A 23,222-nucleotide genomic window follows, 5' to 3' on the forward strand; every position below is an offset into this window, starting at 1 on the left:
GATCCCTTCACTGTTGGATTTGGCTCCGATAACTATCGGAGGCAACCACTCTGAGCAATCTATAGATTGGATTATATCCAGGTCACATAACTTGCGCAGCTCATTTTCAAGAGGCTCTTTTAATTTGAAAGGCACTGTGTGCAGACCGTGCACCACAAGTTTTGCATTTTGCTTTAACTTAATTCTATGTTGGAAATTGTGCAGACATCCTAAATCCTCCCTGAAAAGCTGTTTCTTCACAAATCTTCTCCCCCTCTGGAAACTTCTCTGTGAGCAAAACTTGTTCAGGGCTATTGGGGTCTAATATGATTCCCAATTCCTTCTGGTGTACCCACCCTAAAAGATTAGAACCTGACTTTACTACATATACCGTCCCATAAGTTTTCCTATCTTTGAATTGTAGCTGCGCATTCTTCATACCTAAAAGAGGAATGATTCCCTTGTTGTATCCTGTACGAGAAATATTGGTTTTTTTTAACTCACTAATCTTATTGTTCCCCCGGGAGACATAGTCATCCTTATTGAGTAGAGTGAACGGGGAACAGGAATCTGCAAACATTTCAACACGTTCATCATCAATTAATATATCACATTTAGGGTAAATAGAATTTACAGTGTCACTGACATCCTTTACTTGTAAAATAAACATTTCCATTTTTTGTTCAATACATTTCACTTCTTTACTAGTGGCCTTTTCTGTGTTCCTATCCTGATCTCTAGTGTGAAATTCCCCGTCCCGACACACCCTAGCAAAATGCCCCCTCCTATTACATTTATTTACAAGTGACATACCTGGCGGGGCATTGGAAAAAAGTGGCAACATGGTTGTTGCTACCACACCGGTAATACTTGGGACCCTTCTCTCTGTAATCTGTCCTGGTGTTGGCATTCTCCTTAAACCTCATCTTATACACCTCATTCCTGTCTTCAGCATCATTAATAGTTGCCACCACTTCCACATCTGGTTTCATTTCCTTTACGCACCTTGCTGTGTGTTTCACTGACTTGGCTATTTCAAAATCTTCTCTTAGCCCTGGATTCTTAGCCAGTAATTTCTCTTGGATGCGCGGATTATTTGTGCACCTCACAAGTTGGTCTCTTATTAAAGAGTCTGTGAGTTCCCCAAACTCACACAGCTGTGTGAGACCCCGCAAAGCAGCAATATAATTCTGTACTGACTCCTGTTTGCCTTGACTCCTTTTAATACATTTTTGGCGCTCTAAAACTAAATGTATTCTATCTCCAAACTGCATTTCCAATTTCTTCATGGTCTGCTCATACATGTCCACTTCTCCAACAGCATTACCTTCCTGCTCTGGCATGGGTAGTGATTCATATACTTTACGCCCTTGTACACCCAGATTATGGAGTAAAATATGTTGTTTTCTTATTGAATTAAACCTCTGTCCTCCTATAGCTATGAGGTACGATTCAAAGAGTTTCACCCATTCCTTCCAGGTTATCTCTGGTTCCCCTATGTCATTCAGGAAAGGTAGGGGTTGATTCATGCTTGCTGCCGCCATATTATAAGGGGAAAGGGTAGAAACTGATGAACTAGGGGGTAGTGTACTTACAAATCACAAAACTACACAGAATGTTAATGTAAATAGCTTCTCTAGAATAGGAAACACCACAGTTGTGCCCACAACTCGACAAATCAAATGAAATCTGTTATGGATGCTCCAGAGTGAGAGCTGAATTGAAGATAACACTGTTTAAAGCAAAACCCAAAGTACATGGGGCAACTGACTGTCAAAAGAGCTTGCTGTTCCGGATAAGATTCTTGACTGTCCTTCTTTTCCACAACTTCACTTTATCCACGAACAGCCCTTGTCTGAACAGGTGAACTGATTCTCTGCCACATAGACTTTACTCAGCTACTGGAGCGCCAGATCACTCTGCGCCGGATACAGCTGATTCTCCACCGGCTGTGTGACGGGGATTGACGGCCCTTCGCTCCGGGTGCGCCGGCGACGTTCCCCTAGCACAGGAAGAAAGTCGTGAAGAGGGCAGTCGGCTTCCGACCAGCTGACTAGGGAACATTTGGCGCAGGCGCCTCAAAGCTGAATCTTTCTAGTCAGCACTTGACTGGATCCTTACACAGCGCCAAGAGACAGCCCGCCGACTATCCCCGCTGCAGAACTCGACCCAGGACTCCAACAATACACTGCACACAGCCAAACGAAGGTTTTCAAGGAAACGCCACAGGTGCGTGAAAACTAGCAGGTCCACGGATCGTGGATAATTATTACACTTGTGAAGATCCACACTTCACTCACTTAATGAGGGAAAGGCTTCTTCTGCTAAGTTAACCGAATCGCACCTCTGTCCTTCTGCAAACACACGGCAGCATTACATTTAGATCTGGTTATTCCTTTATTATCCCTTATGGTGTGCACAACGTCCCACAATTAGAGTCTGACCCTGCTCATGAGCACACGTCTCAGGTGGCCTCACAACAACCTTGATTGCACAGCTGCCTCCTGGCAGGATAGATAATAGTCCATGAGCGCTGAATAACTTCTTCTTGAAATATCCTTCCTTACGTGTAGAGAGAGTACACAAAGGGGAGATGGCCACTACTGCCCCCTGCGCAGTTCCATCACCAGTGTTAGAATTCCTGAATGAAGACAGGACTCAGATGATAGGAAAAGATACACCAACATTCCACAGGAAGCTTCAGGGTGGGAGAACCCAACAGGGGCAGGGGGTAGGGGTGGGCAGAATGTACCAACAAGGTTAATTGTAACACTCTCTCTGTAGCTAAACTTCTAGAAAGTTGGATTTTCCTGCCTCTGCCATTTGATGCCTGCAGCTTCCTCTAGGTCACATGACTGGGTGTAGTTGGCAGTTAGGACTTTGTGAATTCCTCCCAGACAGTAACACATTTGAGGAAATAGGTTTGCCTGAATGGGCCATCAGCTGGCAGAAAGGGGGAGAGGAGCTCCGAACAGCCCTACTTGTAACTGAATATGCTGTGCCCTGTCCTTACACAAAGGGCTTGTCACCTCTAAATTGTCGATGTAGCCAGCTTGGGGCCAGGGCAGGGGAGTCTGAACATTCCAAGCACTTCAAAGAGAAACCTATAGAAAATTCTACTATATTAAAGAAGGTACTAGTCATAATAATAGTGCCCTCAGATTCACTGTACAGTTAACTTCCTAGACCTACGGAAGGACTCTGTGTACTTCACAAGATTGATTTGCTGCCTGGCGCCTGCTTTTAACCCACAGAGGTCTGCCCTGCTGCTTGTGCTCTGCTTTATCACTTTGACCCAGGACTACTGGTGCAGAGATTCTGCACATAAACAGAACTATGTTATGTTATGTTATGTTATGTTATAGTTTTGGTAAAGCGCAAACAGCTGCCCCAGCAAAGAGGCGTCCCGGCGCTAACAAACCACAGACACTATACTGAGGATGGGAAGAGTGTAATAGAGGTGGCCTAAGGAGAGGGGAACAGGTGGGTCTTGATGGCCTTCCGGAAGGTAGACAAGTTTTCCAAAGAATGGATGTTCAATGGCAGAGCGTTCCAAAGCTTGGCTCCCAGATCCCTAAAGGAGCGACCGCCAGTGCGGCAGAGCTTTGTGCGGGATACGCTCAGTAGGTACTGTCCTGAGAAGCGCAGGTTGCGCCGCGGTACATACGGTGTAAGGAGAGGTTGTAACAGTTCTGGGCATCCAAGTTTAAAGATTTTGAATGTCATAATGAGGGTTTCGAACTGGATTCTGGAGTCGATAGGTAACCAGTGCAGCTTACGGATAGTGGCTCTAGCCGAGCATCTGCGGGGAAGACCAACCAAGGCTCTTGCCGCAGAGTTCTGCACGCGTTGCAGTCGCGCTATCTCTCCTTTGTTGGCGCCAAGAAGAAGAACATTGGCGTAGTCCAGGCGGGAGAGAATTGTGGCTTGGACAATGAGTTGACGAACCTTAGCGTCAAAGAAGCCAAGTATAGGGCTGAGACTCCTCAGCAGGCCGACACAAGTAGCTGCCACTTTTTTTGTGTGGGCCTGAAAGCTGAGTGAGGAGTCCATCCAGACTCCTAGGTTTTTGACCAGGGATTTAGGAGGTGGGATGGTGCCTAGTGACGAGGGCCACCAGTGCTCATTCCAGTAACTGGTGTTCTTTCCAAGGAGCAGCACCTCCGTCTTGCCTGCATTAAGCTGCAGGCAGTTGTCCGTCATCCATTGGGCTACTGCAGCAAGGCCATCCCTAAATCTTGAGGCCGAGGTGGAAGGGCCTTCCGTGAGAGTGATGGCCAGCTGCGTGTAATCAGCGTAAGACACCAGCGTTAGGTCCCACTCTTTAGCCACTACGGCAAGTGGCTGCACGTAAAGATTAAAAAGGGATGGGCTCAGTGCAGAGCCCTGCGGGACACCCCGTCCAATGGGATAGGGTTTTGATAAAAATGGGGGAGCTGACACCCGGAAGGATCTGTCCTTCAGGAAGGAACGGAACCATTCCAGGGCAAGACCGGAGATCCCTACTGACTCCAGACGATTAAGTAGGATGCTATAGGATACCGTGTCAAAGGCTGCGCTGAGGTGTTGTAGAATCAGCACAGCACTATGACCGGCATTGAGGATCGTCCGGAGGTGTTCAGTCGTAGCCAGGTGGGCAGACTCAGTGCTGTGGCCCGGTCTGAACCCGTTTTGGGATGGGTCCAGGATGTTGTTTTGGTCCATGTGTAGGGACAGGGCGTTGTTAGCATGGGCCTTTGCAAGAATATGCGCAGGAACATGGGACCTTGATGTATAGGGGCTAAGCCTTCCCACTATCATAGTGCTCAAAAATCCAGGACCGATGAGCTATAGTGTCTCACTCGCTCTTCTACACACTAATGAAGAAGCAAATAATTAGATACCCCAGAACACAACACTCCCGGATCTCTCAGGAATCGTAGTAACAAGTAAGGGTGGGCGTAAAATTCCGTTCTGCTCATGGAATTTGCGATAGTTTGAAATTTTTGCGTTCCGCTGAGAACGTGGAAATGACAACATTTCCACGATCTGCAGCCTAGCAAAGATTTTTTTCATGTTCCCGCTTTGAAAATGCGTTCCTGCGCGCACGATAGCCTTAACGGGATCCTTGCATTTGCCGATGAGATTTCCGATCCGTTCCCGTGCTCCACGAGATGTTGGTAGCAGGTCGCGCTATTCCGCGAGAATTCACGATCATGATCACGTCATTCGCCTTTCCATCAGACACCGCAAGAGACTGATATCGCAAACAGGTCACTCTCCACCGCAAGAGAGAGCGTGAGATCGCGAACACGTCATTTTGGACACACCTTCGACATCCGGCGGAAGTGTGGTGAAGCTCGAAATAACCGAACACACAAAGTTTTCCATTTGGAGAAGAATAATATCTCTAGCAGCATAAAACCTTCTGTAAATGATAATTTAGATGAAAAAAAAACTCCTCAGATTGACATTTGGCTGTCCTTTTTTGTGAAAAGAGTCCTTTTAAAAAAAAAAATACTTTTTGGAGGGAGAGGGAGGAAGTGCCTCAGAGTCTCCAACTTCCTGTTCCAGTCCAGCAGGCTCCTCCCAGTGCTTTGTCCATCTCCTGTTCATTCTGCCTTTGGATTTTGAGCGGGGAGGATGACTATTTGTGTCTGCTGCATCATTATCATTGGATTTGAGGACTTTTGAATTTGATATTTTACAAGTAAATTGATGTTGTGTGTTGGAGTGGGGCATTGCAGTTGCTGCAACTACAATTTTTGTACTTGTCATTCTTTTTTTAAAATTGTTGTGGGTAACCAGTAGGCACAGGGCTAGTCATGGGTGGGTGCATGATGAAGCAACTGTTCCTTTGGTATGTGTTGTATGTATTTCAAACATCATTTAGGGCATGGAAGGCATTGTATTGAGTTGCAAAATGTGTTTTTGGGTGGTATTTCTGTTTTTGGGTGTGTGTTAAATAAATGCCTTTGTTGTGCGTGTGTGGTGTGTTGGTGTGTACCTTGCAGACCTTGTTTAGCTCTGTGGATTTTCGTTTTTGCATTTTATTGAATTAAAAGGCAAAGCAGTGTGGTTTATGCATCCTTTGCCTGGCTATTATAGACCTTTTGTCAGTACATTATTTCACAGGCCTCCTGCTTGTTGCTTGTGATTTGTGAGTGTCCATGTGGCTGGTGGCCAAAGACGGCTGTGGTTGTCATAACACCAGTGGTGAAGTTGGAGGATGGACAATGGTGGAATATTGGACAATTGCCCATTCCTCAGGTGGTCAGTGCAGTAGTGAAAATATGTGAACAAGATCAAACTAGAAGTGTGCAAGTGTTGGTCAGTGAAATGAGGGCAGGTGTGTAGAAGGAAGGATAAAGCAACAACAAAATCATTACGCGCCACATTTCACCATTTTGTAGCACATGGGGTGTAGCCCAATAGTCGACGTTAGTGCTTCACTTTAGATTTGGATAGGTCTGGTGTTATGATGATGATTAGAGTTTTTATTTTACGTTTTGTTATTGAGAGTACAGTGGGAGATGTTCTCCTGAATGCCGGTCACTTACTGTATTAATGGATGGAAATAAAGAATATTGTTACACTTTACTAAAGTGTATGGACTCATCAATGTGCAGTGCGTATCCCATCATAAACAAAGAGATGCACGTGCAACATGTAGAATATGATTTTTAAAAAAACAGTAAAGCCACTGTATAAACAAAGGTTAAAGTGACATTAATTGGAGATAAAAACTGTGAACTTCACCGAAAAAACACAAAGGCTAAAGTGAATTGTGGTTGAGGGAATGAGTCAAAAGCTAAAATTTAAAAAACAGAAAAACACTCAAATTCATGTGTTATAGTTTAGTGAACTAACTGTAACTCATCAGGCACTGCTTACGACCTCATATATTACATCACTCACATTATGACAAATGTCATTATTGGTGAAATCACTGATGACATCTCAAATGACAACATTGATGACAACATCATAGACATATCAGCATAGCGTTACTGACAATTCACAAACAGACTCATAGGTTGGAATTAGCTTGTGCCCAGGAAACAAGCATTATTGTTCATGTTGAAAGTTAAGTTGTGCACCGTTTACAAATCACTAAGTTTGGGGTGCAAGCATCACATCCTGTTAAGCAAGATAAAGGCTGACTACACTGAATGTGGGTTGTAGAGGTATGTTTGTAAGTAGGTTAAGACTTAAAGCCAAAATTATTCACCCCAAAAGCTATGAGAAGGGCCAATACTTCAACTGACAATATATTAACCACCAGTGTATATCTGGACACATGACCACATTAAACAGTTGTAACACAGGGCAGTACACAAATTTGCTGTAGCAAGGATGTTCATAAAACAAGGATGCTTCTTTGCCGAACCTCTATCAAGACTTCAAGGCATTGGAGATTGTTGAAACATCTAGAGTGTAGGATATCCACTTAGAGGTGGTTTATCTCTCAATGGTGTTGTAATAATGGCTGTTAGGCTATATATCACTTTGCCCAGCTCAGAACAATGTGTTGAGTATTTCACTAAACTAAGAGTGTTAGCCATTGAGCCTGAAAGAAAATGCCTTTACAGAGGCAAATGTATACTTATCTATATCCCGATATAAAACTGTAAGTCATGGGAAGTCTTTAAGTCAGCAACACCATTATCTTGAATAGTAAATTGTCCACAGCTGTAGTGTGTTGAATTACTTCAAGGCCACAAATCCAATTAGATGATTTCTTACAATGAGTTTTTAATGTCATCAATGATGTAAATTTTTGAATGATGTAATGTTTGAGGTCATAAGAAGGTAATGGTAAGGGAGTGAGTTTTAGTTAGTTCGATAAACTATACATTGTGAATTTCAGTATTTAAAAAAAATGTTTTAATAGCTAACTATAACTATTTTTCTTTTTACAATACCGTAGCATTGCATCTCAAGCATCATCTGAGGCACCCAGATATTGAAAAATTTGCAGATTTGCAAGGCGTTGTGAAGAGCGTACTTCTTGCTCCAATGTGGGTCCCTTTGCACCCCTACTTGAGCGTCGGGATGTCCATACCCACAAGTTATTTTGAATCAAGTTCAGAAGACAGGGATCAAGTCTCCAAGTAAGTTAATGGTGGCGGCACCAATTTTCTTCATGTTGGCAAGCCAATCAGCTCTTTCGATGCTGTGGGAAGGTGCTGCTCACATAGGACTGAAGAGACCATCAGGAAAAAAGCCCTCTCGGCTAATAAGATCACTCTATTTTTTAATATTGTTTCAATAGTGTGTGTGGTCATACAGAGTGCATGACAAGGCAACAAGTTATAGTTCGTTTTGTAATATTTTAATATCTAACTATACGACCACTTAACTTTGTCTTTTTTCAGTGAATGCCTAGGTTTTTTTTTTTAAAGTAAAGAATGTATTACCAATCCTAGCTATAATGCGACCTTTAACTTTTTTATTTGTGCTGAATTTCTGAGTTCTTTTTAAAATCATATTCTCCCACCACCCACACTTAGTGGGTTGGCCCCTGACAAGGCCATAAGTGCAACACCCTGAAGACGCCGAAACTTCTGTCCCACACTTTTTTTACCTGTGCGTGGTGGGGGTGGGAACAGGGCTCATAACCGCCATGGGATCCAACCATTTTTTTAGCATTACCTCTGAACTCCATGATTACCACAGTACAAGCTTCACCCAGATAATACTGCCGGACAATGAAAGCTTCACATTCTGAAGCTTTGCCAGTCCTGAGAACCATGGGGTGCTGCTTGCTCGGTGGTTTCCATGGAGGTTTCATACCACCTCATGGGAGAGCTGTACTTGGTCCTGCGTACTATTGTGGTACCTGCAGCATGACATTTGTTTTTGTTTTGGTCCGGGGAGGATCTGAGTCACCTTTAGAAATGCCATTTGGTAAGGGTACGCTTGCCTACCCACATATAGTTTTTTCAACTGAACTTCAGAGCATGGGCCAGATTTCTGTTGAAGTCTTGGCCAGCCAATCACATAGCTGATAATTGACAGACAGGGGAAAAAACCTCCCTTGGTCAATCAGATTGCTTTATTTCTTTGGGCCAATCAGATTTTTTATTTTTTTTTAATTTACAGTGCCAACCATCCAGATATACCTATGCTTTTAACCATTCAAGCCCACTTCAGCACCTCTATAAATGCAAATATCTCTAAAACAGCAGAACAGATTGATATCAAATCATGAAAAGCGTGCTTCCTGAGTAAGGTACCAACTTTCTGCCAAATTTGGTGAAATTCCATAACTCCATTCAGCTGTTTTTACACTACCGCTTCCGAAATTCTAGGTATATATGTATATGAGTTGCAGCCATATCACACACTGCTTATGACATCACACATGACATAGATACCCAACCCTGTGCATGCTCTCATTTTCCATCCCCCATTGCCTATTTTTTCATGAATTGCTTTTGGGGTGACCCCAGTACTCGTGAGAAATTTTGAAGAATACTGTTCCCCTTATCTAATCAGTAATCTCCACAATTATGTTACTAAACGTGTCAAAGGGATGTATTATATGAGGCCATAAGCAGAGCATGATGAAGACACAAATTATAGTTAGTTGATTAATCTATAACCTTTGTATTTCTGTGTTTTTGGGTATAATAATGTTAGGTCTTGTCTCATTTCAATACCTGTCTATAACATCAACTTAGCCTTTTTTAATCACAACATTTCTAGCTTTTTTATATATGTTAAGTTCTTAGCACCTAACTTATTTGTAAACTTCACTTTAACCTTTGTTATTTGAATGATTTTCTCAGATTTTCTCATAATTTTTTGAATTAACCAAGTGCCCATCCCTGCACATTCCAGCCAACCATTCCGACCAAAATGGCACTATTAAAAAATTAGGGAGCTGATGAATAGGGTGAATAAACATTTTTGGTAACCAGATTTTTCTATCTTTAACGATTTTTAGTTCCTTCAAAAGGATATTATTCCTCAAATTAGTAAAACTCATAACTCTGTGCCCCCACCACACACTTAATCAGCTTTAATCATACATGCATTAACATCTCAATGCTCATTTACTTCAGCCTCTTCCTCAGAAATGAATTTAAATTCAACAACTCCTATTTCAACAAAATGGCAGTCAGGAGGGCCTCACTTTTGCGTTGAGTCCAAAATGTTGGCCATTAGAACCTTGTGATGAAACCGCAGTTGATGACTAGGGAGTGAACTGACAGCCTGCTGTGGGTGTTGAAAGTCCATTTTCACTGTGTCCGAAAGTTTAACTCAAATGAATGAGGAAGATAACTGAGAATGTTTAGAAAATGTGTCTTGATTTTAGCTTTCTATAGTACTAACCCTACTTTCCATGATAACATGAACCCCATTTATATTGCTTACTTCAAAAGAAAATTGCTTTAATTTCACAGATTTGATTCCATCAAGGTTGGATTCAAGTGTGCCACACTTTTGTTATGAAGATGGAATCTTAGTATTCTAAATGTTTATTAAACCACCTCTGTGAAGGTGTAGTAGAACACTGGAAATGTACTTACAGATGGATGCAGGAAAGTAAATGTTTCAGTCAGCACTAGTCTAGATTATGGTGGCTTCAGTCTAGCCCTTAATTTCTTCTGGGCACCCCAACTCGTATATCAGCAATCGCTTGGGACTGCCCACCACAAAGGACTTCTTGGAATAGATAGTCCGTTCCATTAGGGCTTTTCCTTGGTCTCAAACAGCAGGTACAGCAATGTTTCCGTTTTTCCAAAGGTGTAGAGTTTTTTGATGAAATAACACGGGTTTGCCATGTTTAACTGGCACTAGCCTGTGTAAGTGTATGACTTCTCCCCTCTTCCAGAACTATAATTTAGAAGGGGTAACCCATCCCACTAAATATTCTGCTTTGTAACACCAAGCACCCTGCCTCATAGTTATACTCGGCTTACATAGGGGTGACTTATTAATATTTAAAAGGAGTTTGTTTTGTCAGTATGGGCTTCAGGCTATGGTGGTAGGCCTGGAATCATGGGTCTCTTGTCATGGCAGAGTTTTATATAGCTATAACAAAAGTAGAGAGTAAGGAATTTCGTCCAAAGGGGCTGGACGGGGAATACTCCTGATCCCCTGATCAAGGAATTATTACAAACAGTTGGAGGAGTACCACCCGATGAGAGGAGAGAAGGCTCTTTTCCTGACAAGGAAACACTATTCCTTTGTTAGTAAACCCCTCACTCACCACCTAGTGGTGACTTGCTTCATCATCGGGGCCCACCCAAGTGGCCTAGCGTCACTTGGGTGTGCTTCAACACCTGGTTTACAGTGGAGCAGGTAGTGAAGTGTGGGGTGCAAAAAAACAGTGTGAATGTTAAAATTGTCCTGGTTAACACTTCAGTATTAGCTTTAATAAAAAGGTAACTGGACAAAGTTTAAAACGTATGGTGAGATACTGGCAGGGGAGTTACGGCCTGTGTATCTCTGCTATGTGTTGGTCGACATGTTTCTACCTTATGGGGTAATCCCCGGTATTCCTCAGGACCAAAAACAAGGAAGTGGGAGGTGTGGGTCCCCTAAAAGACGCACCCTGTCCTAATTCCTTGGTCTTCCAGAAGATAAAACTGTATCTCTGGGAATTCACTCCTAAGGTTTAGGAGATGAACAAAAAACCTAGGGAAGGAAAAAGAAGTAAAGGAAGTAATTACTATCCTGTTACGAAGTGCAGTGTTTTTGGTGCAAAAACGTTGTGCAGGTTGTCCTTTCGTTCCACGGTGGTGAATGGAAAAGGTGCCTTCTCAAGTAGAGGGCGTGTCTACTTATGGGGTGGGAGCGTGCTCATTTTTGTGAGAGTGCGCTGTGGTATTTGTATACCTATGGACGAGTCTATGGTTGAGGCATGAGTGTCCTTAGTGCGTGCCTAGGTCAGCATGCTTTAATGAGGAAAGAATTTAGCGCGGTGCTTATAGTATTAACAGCGTGAGTTGTACTGCGCTTAAAACAATGCCATACATTCGGTAAAAGGATTGCAAAATGATCCTACTGTGGATGCGTGGTGAACAAAAGACATACAGGACTCTCACAAACATAAAACATATAGAGAGGCACGGAGCTGGACTCGACAGAGTCAGGGCTTACTTCAGTAATGCTCGTGATTGACTTCATCGAGCTGGGGGTAGGCACTTCACGTCTGCCAACGTATTCTATGTGGAGAAGTATGGATTCGATTAATCTCAACATGAGTAGATCTAATGGGCGTGAGCTGGGGCGTTCAAGGAATTAGTTCAGCCCCAGGGGAGGGAAAATCTACTTACAGTTCGTCGTGAAGAGCAAAGGATTAATCGAATCCATACTTCTCCACATAGAATACGTTGGCAGACGTGAAGTGCCTACCCCCAGCTCGATGAAGTCAATCACGAGCATTACTGAAGTAAGCCCTGACTCTGTCGAGTCCAGCTCCGTGCCTCTCTATATGTTTTATGTTTGTGAGAGTCCTGTATGTCTTTTGTTCACCACGCATCCACAGTAGGATAATTTTGCAATCCTTTTACCGAATGTATGGCATTGTTTTAAGCGCAGTACAACTCACGCTGTTAATACTATAAGCACCGCGCTAAATTCTTTCCTCATTAAAGCATGCTGACCTAGGCACGCACTAAGGACACTCATGCCTCAACCATAGACTCGTCCATAGGTATACAAATACCACAGCGCACTCTCACAAAAATGAGCACGCTCCCACCCCATAAGTAGACACGCCCTCTACTTGAGAAGGCACCTTTTCCATTCACCACCGTGGAACGAAAGGACAACCTGCACGACGTTTTTTCACCAAAAACACTGCACTTCGTAACAGGATAGTAATTACTTCCTTTACTTCTTTTTCCTTCCCTAGGTTTTTTGTTCATCTCCTAAACCTTAGGAGTGAATCCCCAGAGATACAGTTTTATCTTCTGGAAGACAAAGGAATTAGGACAGGGTGCGTCTTTTAGGGGACCCACACCTCCCACTTCCTTGTTTTTGGTCCTGAGGAATACCGGGGATTACCCCATAAGGTAGAAACATGTCGACCAACACATAGCAGAGATACACAGGCCGTAACTCCCCTGCCAGTATCTCACCATACGTTTTAAACTTTGTCCAGTTACCTTTTTATTAAAGCTAATACTGAAGTGTTAACCAGGACAATTTTAACATTCACACTGTTTTTTTGCACCCCACACTTCACTACCTGCTCCACTGTAAACCAGGTGTTGAAGCACACCCAAGTGACGCTAGGCCACTTGGGTGGGCCCCGATGATGAAGCAAGTCACCACTAGGTGGTGAGTGAGGGGTTTACTAACAAAGGAACAGTGTTTCCTTGTCAGGAAAAGAGCCTTCTCTCCTCTCATCGGGTGGTACTCCTCCAACTGTTTGTAATAAGAGTTTTATATAGTCCATTGATGATATTTAGCTTTGAACACCATATATAATATGGTGTTATTGTAAACGTAATTATGCCGATTAGGGTTTAGCTAATGCAACCATGTTTTATGGTTCTGAGGATAGCACCGGGTTGTTGTTAGCGGTGTTTAGTGCACAAATATCCAGCAGCTTCAATCTTAAAAATTTAGGTTGACCACACAAAAGAGGCACTTTCTCACAAGCTTTGATTCCATTAGGATCGCATTAAAGCATAGCACACTTTTGTCATGAATACAATTTTTTTTTTAAACAGATTTTATTGATTTTGTGCAAAAAAAAGTAAGAACAATACAACACATTTATCTTGATCAGCAATAGAATCCCATAGTGCAATTACAAGAACTGGCTTTTGGTTCATACAGTACATCATCACAAACTAGCAACAACAGCGGCTCCCCCACCCCTCCAGTAGTACCATAGATTTATTGTCCCAACCACTTCCTCAGTACTCAGCCATGAATAAGGGGGAGTAGTCCCTGGCCTCGTAGACCAGTTCCTCCTTCAGTGCACACCACTCCACCCTCCGGCACGACTGTGAGAGAGTGTGAGGAGAAGGAGACCTCCATTGGGAAGTGATATCTCAATTTGTGACCATAAGAGCCATCCCTAAGAATGTTTCTGCTTTAGTTGGTTATTAGAAAAGTACTTGGAAGCTGCAGTAGAACACTGGATAATTAAATGGCAGGCTACCGCTGCAGCTAACCATACATATTTTATTGGGAATATAGGCCTTAAGAGCCTACTACAGCCATGTTACTTACTACATCTTGATGCATCCAAGCTCATGAAGTGATTCTTGATCCAGATACCAGGATTTGCCCTGCTGACATTTTTTTCTATTCAGAAAGTTTCTCACAACTGAGGTGAACACAATTAGAGGAAACAACCTCCAACGTTTGTTCTGCTATGGTCTCTCAAGGGTTGGCTGAAAAAAGTGTCTAGGTCCTTGTCAGCTACATGGAAACATCTTGACATGAGACTGTTTTAATGCCCTCATATGTGGAGGACAGTTATGGGATTATGTTTTTTCTTAATGCACGTTTTCAGTTTCAGCACATTATTTTCCTAACCACTATGTTGTTTGGATAACTATAGAACACATGCCATATGCATTTTCACAAATGTCTTGCCCCCAATGCTTTAAGGGTGAGACAGAAGGTCCTTACAGCTAGCAGTTTACCAATATGCATCTGGCTGTTTACACCTTGTGGGAGCTGCATCACAGCTCACATAAACAGTGTGGTCTTAACACTATAATGCTCAGAGTCTGGACACCTGCTGTGGAGAATGCCCCAGTGCTTTTCCTCCATTTCTCCTCTTACCTGTGTTGCTCCTCTTCCTGATTTTTCTTGTCACACAAAGAGGCACCCCAACCAGTAGTACCAAAAGCAGAATGCTGGCAACCACTATTCCTGTGATTGCTGCTGTAGATACTCCTGAAAAAGGGGAAGTATGAATAGTTATTTGCATACTACTAAAGGGCAAAACCAACTTCCCAGGAAGAATGCCAATAATCTGTTGTCCATGCAAAAATAGAAGTGCAAGTGTGACCATACTAATGAATAACAGACATCAAACCCTGGAGTTAAAATTAGACAGAGAAGAACCACCAATGAGGTCTAAATATAGTTGAAGAATTCTACTATAATGCAGCGCCAATCCCAAAAATACACTGCAGAACATACTTGATAGTGGATAGGTATTACCTCCAGAGCAGTGCGGAATATTTTTGGGCAATGATCCTTAAACTGAAATGATGTCCTCTGTCTATCTTGAAGTTGACTGTTTATTGATAACTAAAAGATCAAATTTACTAACATCCAGAGACCTATCGTAGTCTTGCACCACACTATGGAGAACAATTGAAAGGCAGCAGGTTATTTATTTTCTCAGGATGCTATAGTAAGCTGAATTAGTGGAAAAATTCTAAATGTGAAATGATGCTAATAAAACATTATGCATTTCATATTGGGAAACAGATAATGGACCAAGCCCCTGGGATTCATATTGACCATGCCAACTTTCCGAGTACACGATTTTGTAACCACTCAGGTTGAAACTACTAGCAATACCAATCCAGTATTCATTTGCTGACTCATAAAAGAAGTGGGAACAATGGGCCCTAGTCACCAAAAAGCATATACGTTAGTTCTCAGCTCAAAGGTACCTTTACATTGTTTGCCGTTCATAAACATTGCGTATAGTACACCACAAAATGAAGTTGGTGTAGCTTTCTAGGCATTCTTTTGGGAATTGTATGTGACTTCTAAGCATGGGCGAATTTTGCGTATTCGCGATCCGCGAATTTGCGGATTTGCGAATTCGCGATCCGCAAAATTCGCGAATTTGTGCGAATTTGTGTTTTTTTGTTTTTTTGCGTGTTCGCTGGGTTTTTTGCGTGTTCGCGGGGTTTTTTGCGTGTTAGCGGGGATTTTTGCGTCTACGCGAGCCGCTTGCATAGCGAAGTTACCCATGGAGTCGTTTATGGGAGAGGGAGAGAGAGATAGATAGATAGATAGACAGATAGATGGATAGATAGATAGATAGATAGATAGATAGATAGATAGATAGATAGATAGATAGATAGAGAGAAAGAGAGGGAAAGAGAGAGGGAGAGAGAGAACGAGAGAAAGAAAGAGAGGCTGGATCTCTGAAGGGCCAGATTCCTGAGTTGCCCCTACAGAACAAACAGATTTTTATTTTTAGCAAAATGCATATGAAAATTGTGCTGTAAAGGTCTCTTTTAGTTTAACCCCTCCTGACAACTCAAAATGGGTGTATTTGCCATCCTCTCCCTTCTTCCTGTTTTTTAAATCTGTAAGTGCTTCCTGATGAGGTTTAATTCCTTGGACAGGTGCTTCGTTGCCTACTTGTAACTATGCTCTGACCCTGCTTCAAGGGTCAGAGCAGGGTCAGAGAATAGTTGCAAGTAGGCAACGAGGCGCCAGGAGCAATTAGCAGCAGGTGTTCAAGTTGAAGTTAATTTGTTTGTAACCCTTTTGTAAAAGGTTACAAAGAAATTAGGTTCAACTTTTGCACCTGCTGCTGTAACCCTTGCTTGGCTGAAAATTCGTCCCCGCTGATTCGCGGATTTTACCGCGATTTCGCGGATCGCGAAATCGCAGAAAATCCGCAAATTCGCCCGCGAAATGGATTTTACGCCCACCCTTAGTGACTTCATGCTGTGCGAAGTTCTATATAGAATACAATTCCATACAGGGAAGTAGACCATCCTCTACAAAAGCATACTTCATGTTCTTGTTGGGTAAAGTTCTTCTCCTACACATGTACTACCTTTTCATGAAACACAGCACATCAAGGAAAGTTACTGTGCTGATTTGTATGAAGCTGAACTGACATATATATATAAAGAAGTGGCTATTTATCCAACTGCCGGCCAAATAGTACATCATTTCTGTTATTTACCTAGTGGCTGGAAAAACAGTATATCATTAAGATATACAATTTGACTGAACGGCCAAATAATTAGGGTGAAGGAGGTCTTTATTCAGGCAGCCATGACAAAAAACAGGAATCCAGGTAATAGAACAGTGGTGGGCATCATGTATTAAGCTTATGGATGAAAGTGCATATACAAATGTAAAATGGTTTGTACACAGGCAACTGCACGAATTAAGCTAAGCTGTTTACAGATGATAAACATCAAAATCAATTATGCATAAGAAAATATATTATGTTTCAGATGTTTCGGGATGTGGTGTAAAGATATGTTGTGCTGCTGTCTTGAAGAATTTGGCTAGCTGCAAACAATAATTAGTATGGCTCTAAAACATGCTGCATAAATGACAGGAACGGGAGCAGGGAGATGGGTCGGAAGTTCTTGAGGTCATTGAGGTCCGCTTTGGGTTTCTTGAGTAAGGCGTTGATCTTGGCATGCTTCCAGCTCCCCGGGAAGGTTGCTGTCTCAAAGGAGGTGTTGATGACTTTCCGGAGATGGAGTGCGATGGCTCTGCTGGCTCTGTTGAAGATGTGGTTTGGGCGTGGTTCTGATTGAGATCCGGAGTGGATGGTGTTCATGAACTTGATGGTGTCGTCGTCGTTGATGTTGGTCCAGGAGAGCAGGCGGTTGGTGCTGATTGTGGTCATGGGGGCAGAGGTTTCAGTGGTTGTCAGGGTGGTCATGGCGTTGAAGCTGTCGTGGATGTCTGCGATCTTGCGGTGGAAGAAGGTGGCCAGCACATGTCTTGCGTGGGTGGGACGTCATTGGTGTTAGAGCTGGGGTTGGAGAGTTCCTTCACGATGTTGAAGAGCTCTTTACTGTTGTGCGCGTTGTTGTCTAAGCGGTCTTTGAAGGAGGCCCTTTTGGCAGATCTGATGAGGTGATGGTGTCTGCCGGTGGCGTTCTTGTGGGCTGCTTGGCTGTCCGGTGTTATTCACGGAGCCATATCTTCTCCAGCTTTCTGCAGGTTTACTTGGAGGCCTGGAGGTCTTCAGTGAACCAGCTGGCTTGTTGGTGTGCCCCTTAGTCCCGCCCAACAAGACACCCGCCCTCCTCCTCTTCGATCCCGTCCCCTCCCCTTGATAACGGCGACCGCTGCTCGGCCACGTAGCGGACGCCCGCAGCGGGCGCGCCTAAGGCAAGCCCGTCTGTGCCCTTCCGCGCCTGGACAGCGCCCAGCACCAGGATCCCTGGTCCGCCAGGCCTCCACCGTTACACCTTCACCTGCCTTTTCGCACTCAAACCCAGCCACCTCAAGCACTGCGTACGAGCATCACGCTGCAACACACATGAAGCCTTCTTGTTTGCCCACTGCCGAAGCACATTCTCCACGGACGCCACACACATAGCCAGCAAAGTACTGTCTGCTGCCAAACACACCAGCACCATCAACTGCATCCTTCTCAACGTACGCTCCCTGCATCGGCATGCCATCGGAGTATGGGACCTACTGGACACTCTCGCCCCTGCCGTCGCCTTCTTCACTGAGACCTGGACTAACACAAGCTCCGGACCTGACATCGCCACAGCTATACCAAACGGCTACACGCTCCAGAGGATAGACCGCACAAACCGCCCGGGGGGAGGGTTCACCATTGTACACAAAACCTCCCTCCAACTCTTCATCCCCAGCCCAAGCAGCACTCTTCCCAACTTAGAACACCTCCACTTCGAGATCCGCACCTACCCCAGGACAACGCTTCAGGGCACGCTCATCTACAGACCACCAGGACCTCGCGCCCAACCCATTACCACCATCACAGAACTCGCCGCATCCCACGCCATCACCTCCACGGACTACATTCTACTCGGGGATCTAAATTTTCACTTCGAGAACCTCCAGGACCCCGATTCCAATGTGCTACTTGAGAATCTCGCCAACCTGGGACTCAATCAACTAGTAAAAACACCCACCCACATCGCTGGACACACTCTGGACCCCATTTTCGCTGAAGGGCTAAAAAACATCTGGTTCACCCACACCACCCGACACTCCTGGACAGACCACCACTGCATCTATTTCACTTTTACTTCCAGCACCGCGGCCAAACCAGCAACCGCCGACCCTGACGCCGCTGCCAAGGAACTTCACCTGTGGATTGCCAGTTGCGCTGATAAACTAGCCCCCCTCCGGCAGTCTACCACTAAACGCCCAGCGAAATCTGCTCGGTTCACCACCGAACTCCTAGAGGCCAGACGCACCTGCAGGTGCCTCGAGAGAACATGGAGGAACCAGAAGACCACTGAAGCCCACACCAACCACAAGGTCGCCATGAAGAACTATCACCAGCTGATAAGGAACACCAAAAGAACCTTCATCAGGGAAAAAATCAACACCAATGCAGCCAACACAAGCAAACTCTTCAATGTCATCAAGCATCTCACCAAACCCTCTTGCGAAGCCACTGACATCCCATCCTCCCAAGACCTCTGCAACAAGCTCAGCATCTTCTTCCACCAGAAGATCATGTCCCTTTACTACAAATTCAATGAACCAACAAACACTTTTATCTCTACGACCACTCATACCATCAAACCAACTATCACCACCTGGACCCCCGCTCCCGTCGAACATATTGCCGCCACCATGATGAAAACTCATTCAGGAGCCCCCACGGACCCCTGCCCCCTGCATATCTTCCACAGAGCCTCTACGGCCATCGCACCCGAACTAGCCCACACCATCAACTCCTCCCTGACCTCGGGCAAGTGCCCCATGGACTGGAAACGCGCTGAGGTGAAGCCCCTCCTCAAAAAACCATTGGTTGACCCTACTAACCTCAAGTACTACCGACCCATCTCCCTACTCCCTTTCACTGCCAAAGTCACAGAAAGGCTTGTGAACACCCAGCTGACAACCTTCATTGAAGAAAACCACATAAGGGACCCCTCCCAATCCGGCTTACCGCAGCAACCGCAGCATCGAGACAGCCCTGATCGCCGCCACCGACGACATCTGTATGCTGCTCAACCAGGACCACACCGCAGCCCTCATCCTCCTGGACCTCTCCACAGCTTTCGATAATGTCTCACACCGCAGACTAACCACCAGGCTCCACAACACCGGAATTCAGGGAGGCGCCCTCAGCTGGATCCGATCCTTCCTCTCCAACAGAACACAGAGGGTCATGCTCCCCCCTTCCTCTCCAAACCCATCGACATCGTCTGCGGAGTCCCACAAGGATCTTCTCTGAGCCCGACCCTTTTTAACATCTACATGGCCCCCATCGCCACCATGGTCAGACAGCACAGACTTAGCATTGTTTCCTGCGCTGACAACACCCAGCTCATCCTCTCCCTCACCAGCAACCCAGAAGACACCAGACTCAGCTTCGAAGAAGGAATGAAAAACGTGGCCACCTGTATGAAGGAGAGCTGCCTCAAACTCAACTCCAAAAAAAACGAGGTTCTAATCTTCGGACCCGGCCCCACTACCTACTCCTGGTGGCCTCCCACTCTCGGTCCCCCGCCAACCCCGACGGACCATGCTCGGAACCTCGGCATAGTCCTCGACTCCTCCCTCTCCATGAACCTCCAAGTCAACGCTATCTCCTCCACCAGTTTCAACTGCCTCCGAATCCTATGTAAGTCCTTCAAATGGATCCCCCCAGACTGCAGAAAGACCGTCACCCACGCACTCATCACCAACAGGCTCGACTACGGCAACTGCCTCTAAGTCGGAATAAAGAAATCCCTACTACGCAAACTCCAAACTATCCAAAACGCTGACGCCAGGCTCATACTAGGGACAACACACCACGACCACATAACTCCACACCTGTGAGAACTCCACTGGCTCCCCATTGAGAAAAGGGTCACCTACAAACTACTCATGCATGCCTTCAAATCCCTGCATAACTTCGGACCCCAATACCTCAACAACCGAATGAGCTTCCACAAACCCAAGAGGAACCTCCGTTCAGCCGACCTCGCTCTGGCAGTGGTCCCCCGCATCCACCGAAGCAGAGCTGGTGGGAGAGCCTTCTCCTACACCGCAGCCACAGCATGGAACACTCTCCCAGTAGAAATAAGATGCTCACCTACCCTGCACGCCTTCAGGCGGGCTCTCAAGACCTGGCTAATCGGAGCAGCCCCACCTTTCCCTCCCCCAGTGTCTTGAGAACCTCACGGGTGAGTAGCGTGCTTTACCAACCCCAGATTGATTGATTGATTGATTGACTGTTGGAGGGTTTCTTGATTGGGGCGAGGGTGTTGACGCAGTCGCTGCTCCACTGTTAGAGGTTACGGGCGGTGGTGTCGGGGTCGGTGGGGTCGACGGGTGGGCTCTGGGCGAGGGTGGTGGTTAGCTGGTCTTCGGTGACTTCGCTCCAGCAGCAGCAAGGCATCTGTTGGGTGCGGTGGTGCGTGGTGGGTATCTTGAAGGTGAAGTGTATGCAGCGATGGTCGGTCCAGTGGAGTTCGGTGGTGTGGTTGAAGGAGACGTGGGGGCTTGTGGAGAAGATGGGGTCAAGCGTGTGATCGGCAGAGTGGATGGGTGTTGTGACAAGTTGTCTGAGTACGAAGTTGGTTAGGTTGTCGATCAAGGTGGTGGAGTTGGTGTCATTGTTGTTCTCAAGGTGGACGTTCAGGTCCCCGAGGAGGATGTAGTCTGTGGAAGCGAGGGCATGTGTGCTGATGAAGTCGGCGATGGAGTCGCTGAACTGTGGTCGGGATCTGGAGTTCTGGACTTTTTGGTTCCGTCCAGAGGTGTCAGGGAACAACACCCAAAGACCCCGGAGTTCCACCTGCCTTGGTGCGCAAATGAACAGAAACACGGGCTTCTCGATGGTGGCGTCAAAGACCAAAGGTTTATTACTGCAGGGACACAGAAGTCACAGAAACCACACATGGGCAGTGTCTAGGAGCCTGTTCAAATTGTACAAAAAGGGTTGCTCCTTATATACTGAATTTTAAGCTGGGGGCAAATTCTTTACATGTAATACATTCCCAAAACCTTTGTGTCTAAAACAATAAATATTTGGCGTTACACAGGAACCGTCGATAATATCTGATGCCAAACATTACGAAGAGGGGTTCCCACTAGTTCATCACAATCCCTTGTCAATATTGCATTCAAGAGCCGGACCGCCTCATCGTAAATTTCGTTACCTCCCCCTAATAAAGATTCAGAAAGAAAGGAACGGAGCCAGGTGTGGAAGATAGGAAAGCGGGATAAGAGACGTTTGTGGGTTGTAAATGGGCAAGGCTACCGGCTTCGGTCGCCTAATCATGATCGGGACAATGGACACGAGAACCAGTTCGGTAGGGCTGGCCTCGGGCAGAGGAGGCAGCCTTTGTCGAGTCATGCAGCTACAGCGTGTTCTGTTCCAAGGTGCACGTGTCACTTGAAGAGGTGAATCTCTGGCTAAGGCTACGTGTCCTTAATCGGAATGAAGTGATCAGAGGTTATTGCGTATGTGAGGGCAAGAAACACAAAATGGCTGCCATGATCTAAGATGGATGCCATGGGTAGATCAGAAATGTGTCTGTTACAGGAGTACTCTTGCTCGTAGCATAGCGAAAACACCAGGATATGCTAAATGGATCATTTGCGGTTTGCTGATACCAATATTATGCATTTCCGACAATATTGAAAACACGGGTTCAAATCGTCACGGAACCTCAGATCCGGGGGATCTGTAGATGAGGGTTCCTCTGAGGGTTGTGTTGGGGTTGGTGTGGATCTGGAAGTGCAGGTGTTCAGCAGTGCTGAGGGTGTCATCGGTGTTGGTCGAGACTCTGAAAGTGTTCCTGTGGACGATGGTGATTCCTCCTCCTGCTCTGTTGGTGCGGTCCCTTCAGGTGATCTTATACCCTTCCGGGATGGCTATGGCTATGTTGGGTGCCGAGGTGGGGTTCAGCCAGGTCTCTGTCAGGAAGGCAACGTCTGGGGAGGTTAAGTCAAGTAGGTCCCAGAGTTCATCGGCGTGTTTCTGGGCGGAGAAGGATGCATCTGAGGTGGTTGGGTTCTTTCCAGGTCGGTAGCATGGTGGGGCGGATGCTTGTGAAGCTGCAGTTCCCGCAGGTGAAAACTCTGTTGGTGCTCTTCGAGGCGGCCAGGAAGCAGGTGTTTGATCGTCCGGTGTTGAGTGCGTGGAGGGTTCTGGTATCGTAGCGATGTCGGGTTTTGTGGGATTCGTGGCGTCCAGGGGTTCCTGTTGCTCGGCGTGGTCCAGGTGTCGACGTGCGCAGAACGTCTAGCCTTAGGCGTGCCTTTGGCGTGCCAGTGGCGCATCCGCTGCACGGTCTCCATATAAGGGGATGTGGGAGAGAGGAGCAGCTGGGAGGAGGGAGCGGGGCGGCAAATGGGTTTGCATGGGGGTTGGGCCACAGGGACGCAGTGGCGGGAAAAAGAGGCAGGGC

General features: G+C 45.6%; 1 protein-coding gene across 1 annotated transcript in view; it reads right to left on the minus strand.

Moving 5' to 3' along the window:
* Positions 1 to 23,222, minus strand: part of LOC147701135 (uncharacterized) — a 169,011-nt gene that overhangs the window by 22,658 nt on the left and 123,131 nt on the right. Inside the window, exon 4 of the mRNA XM_086929905.1 lies at positions 14,722 to 14,835. Coding sequence (XP_086786031.1) covers positions 14,722 to 14,835 — 114 coding nt within the window. The remainder of the gene's footprint in view (positions 1 to 14,721; positions 14,836 to 23,222) is intronic.

The sequence above is a fragment of the Lissotriton vulgaris genome, chromosome 7 (assembly GCF_964263255.1).
Source record: "Lissotriton vulgaris chromosome 7, aLisVul1.2, whole genome shotgun sequence".
NCBI lineage: Eukaryota > Metazoa > Chordata > Amphibia > Caudata > Salamandridae > Lissotriton > Lissotriton vulgaris.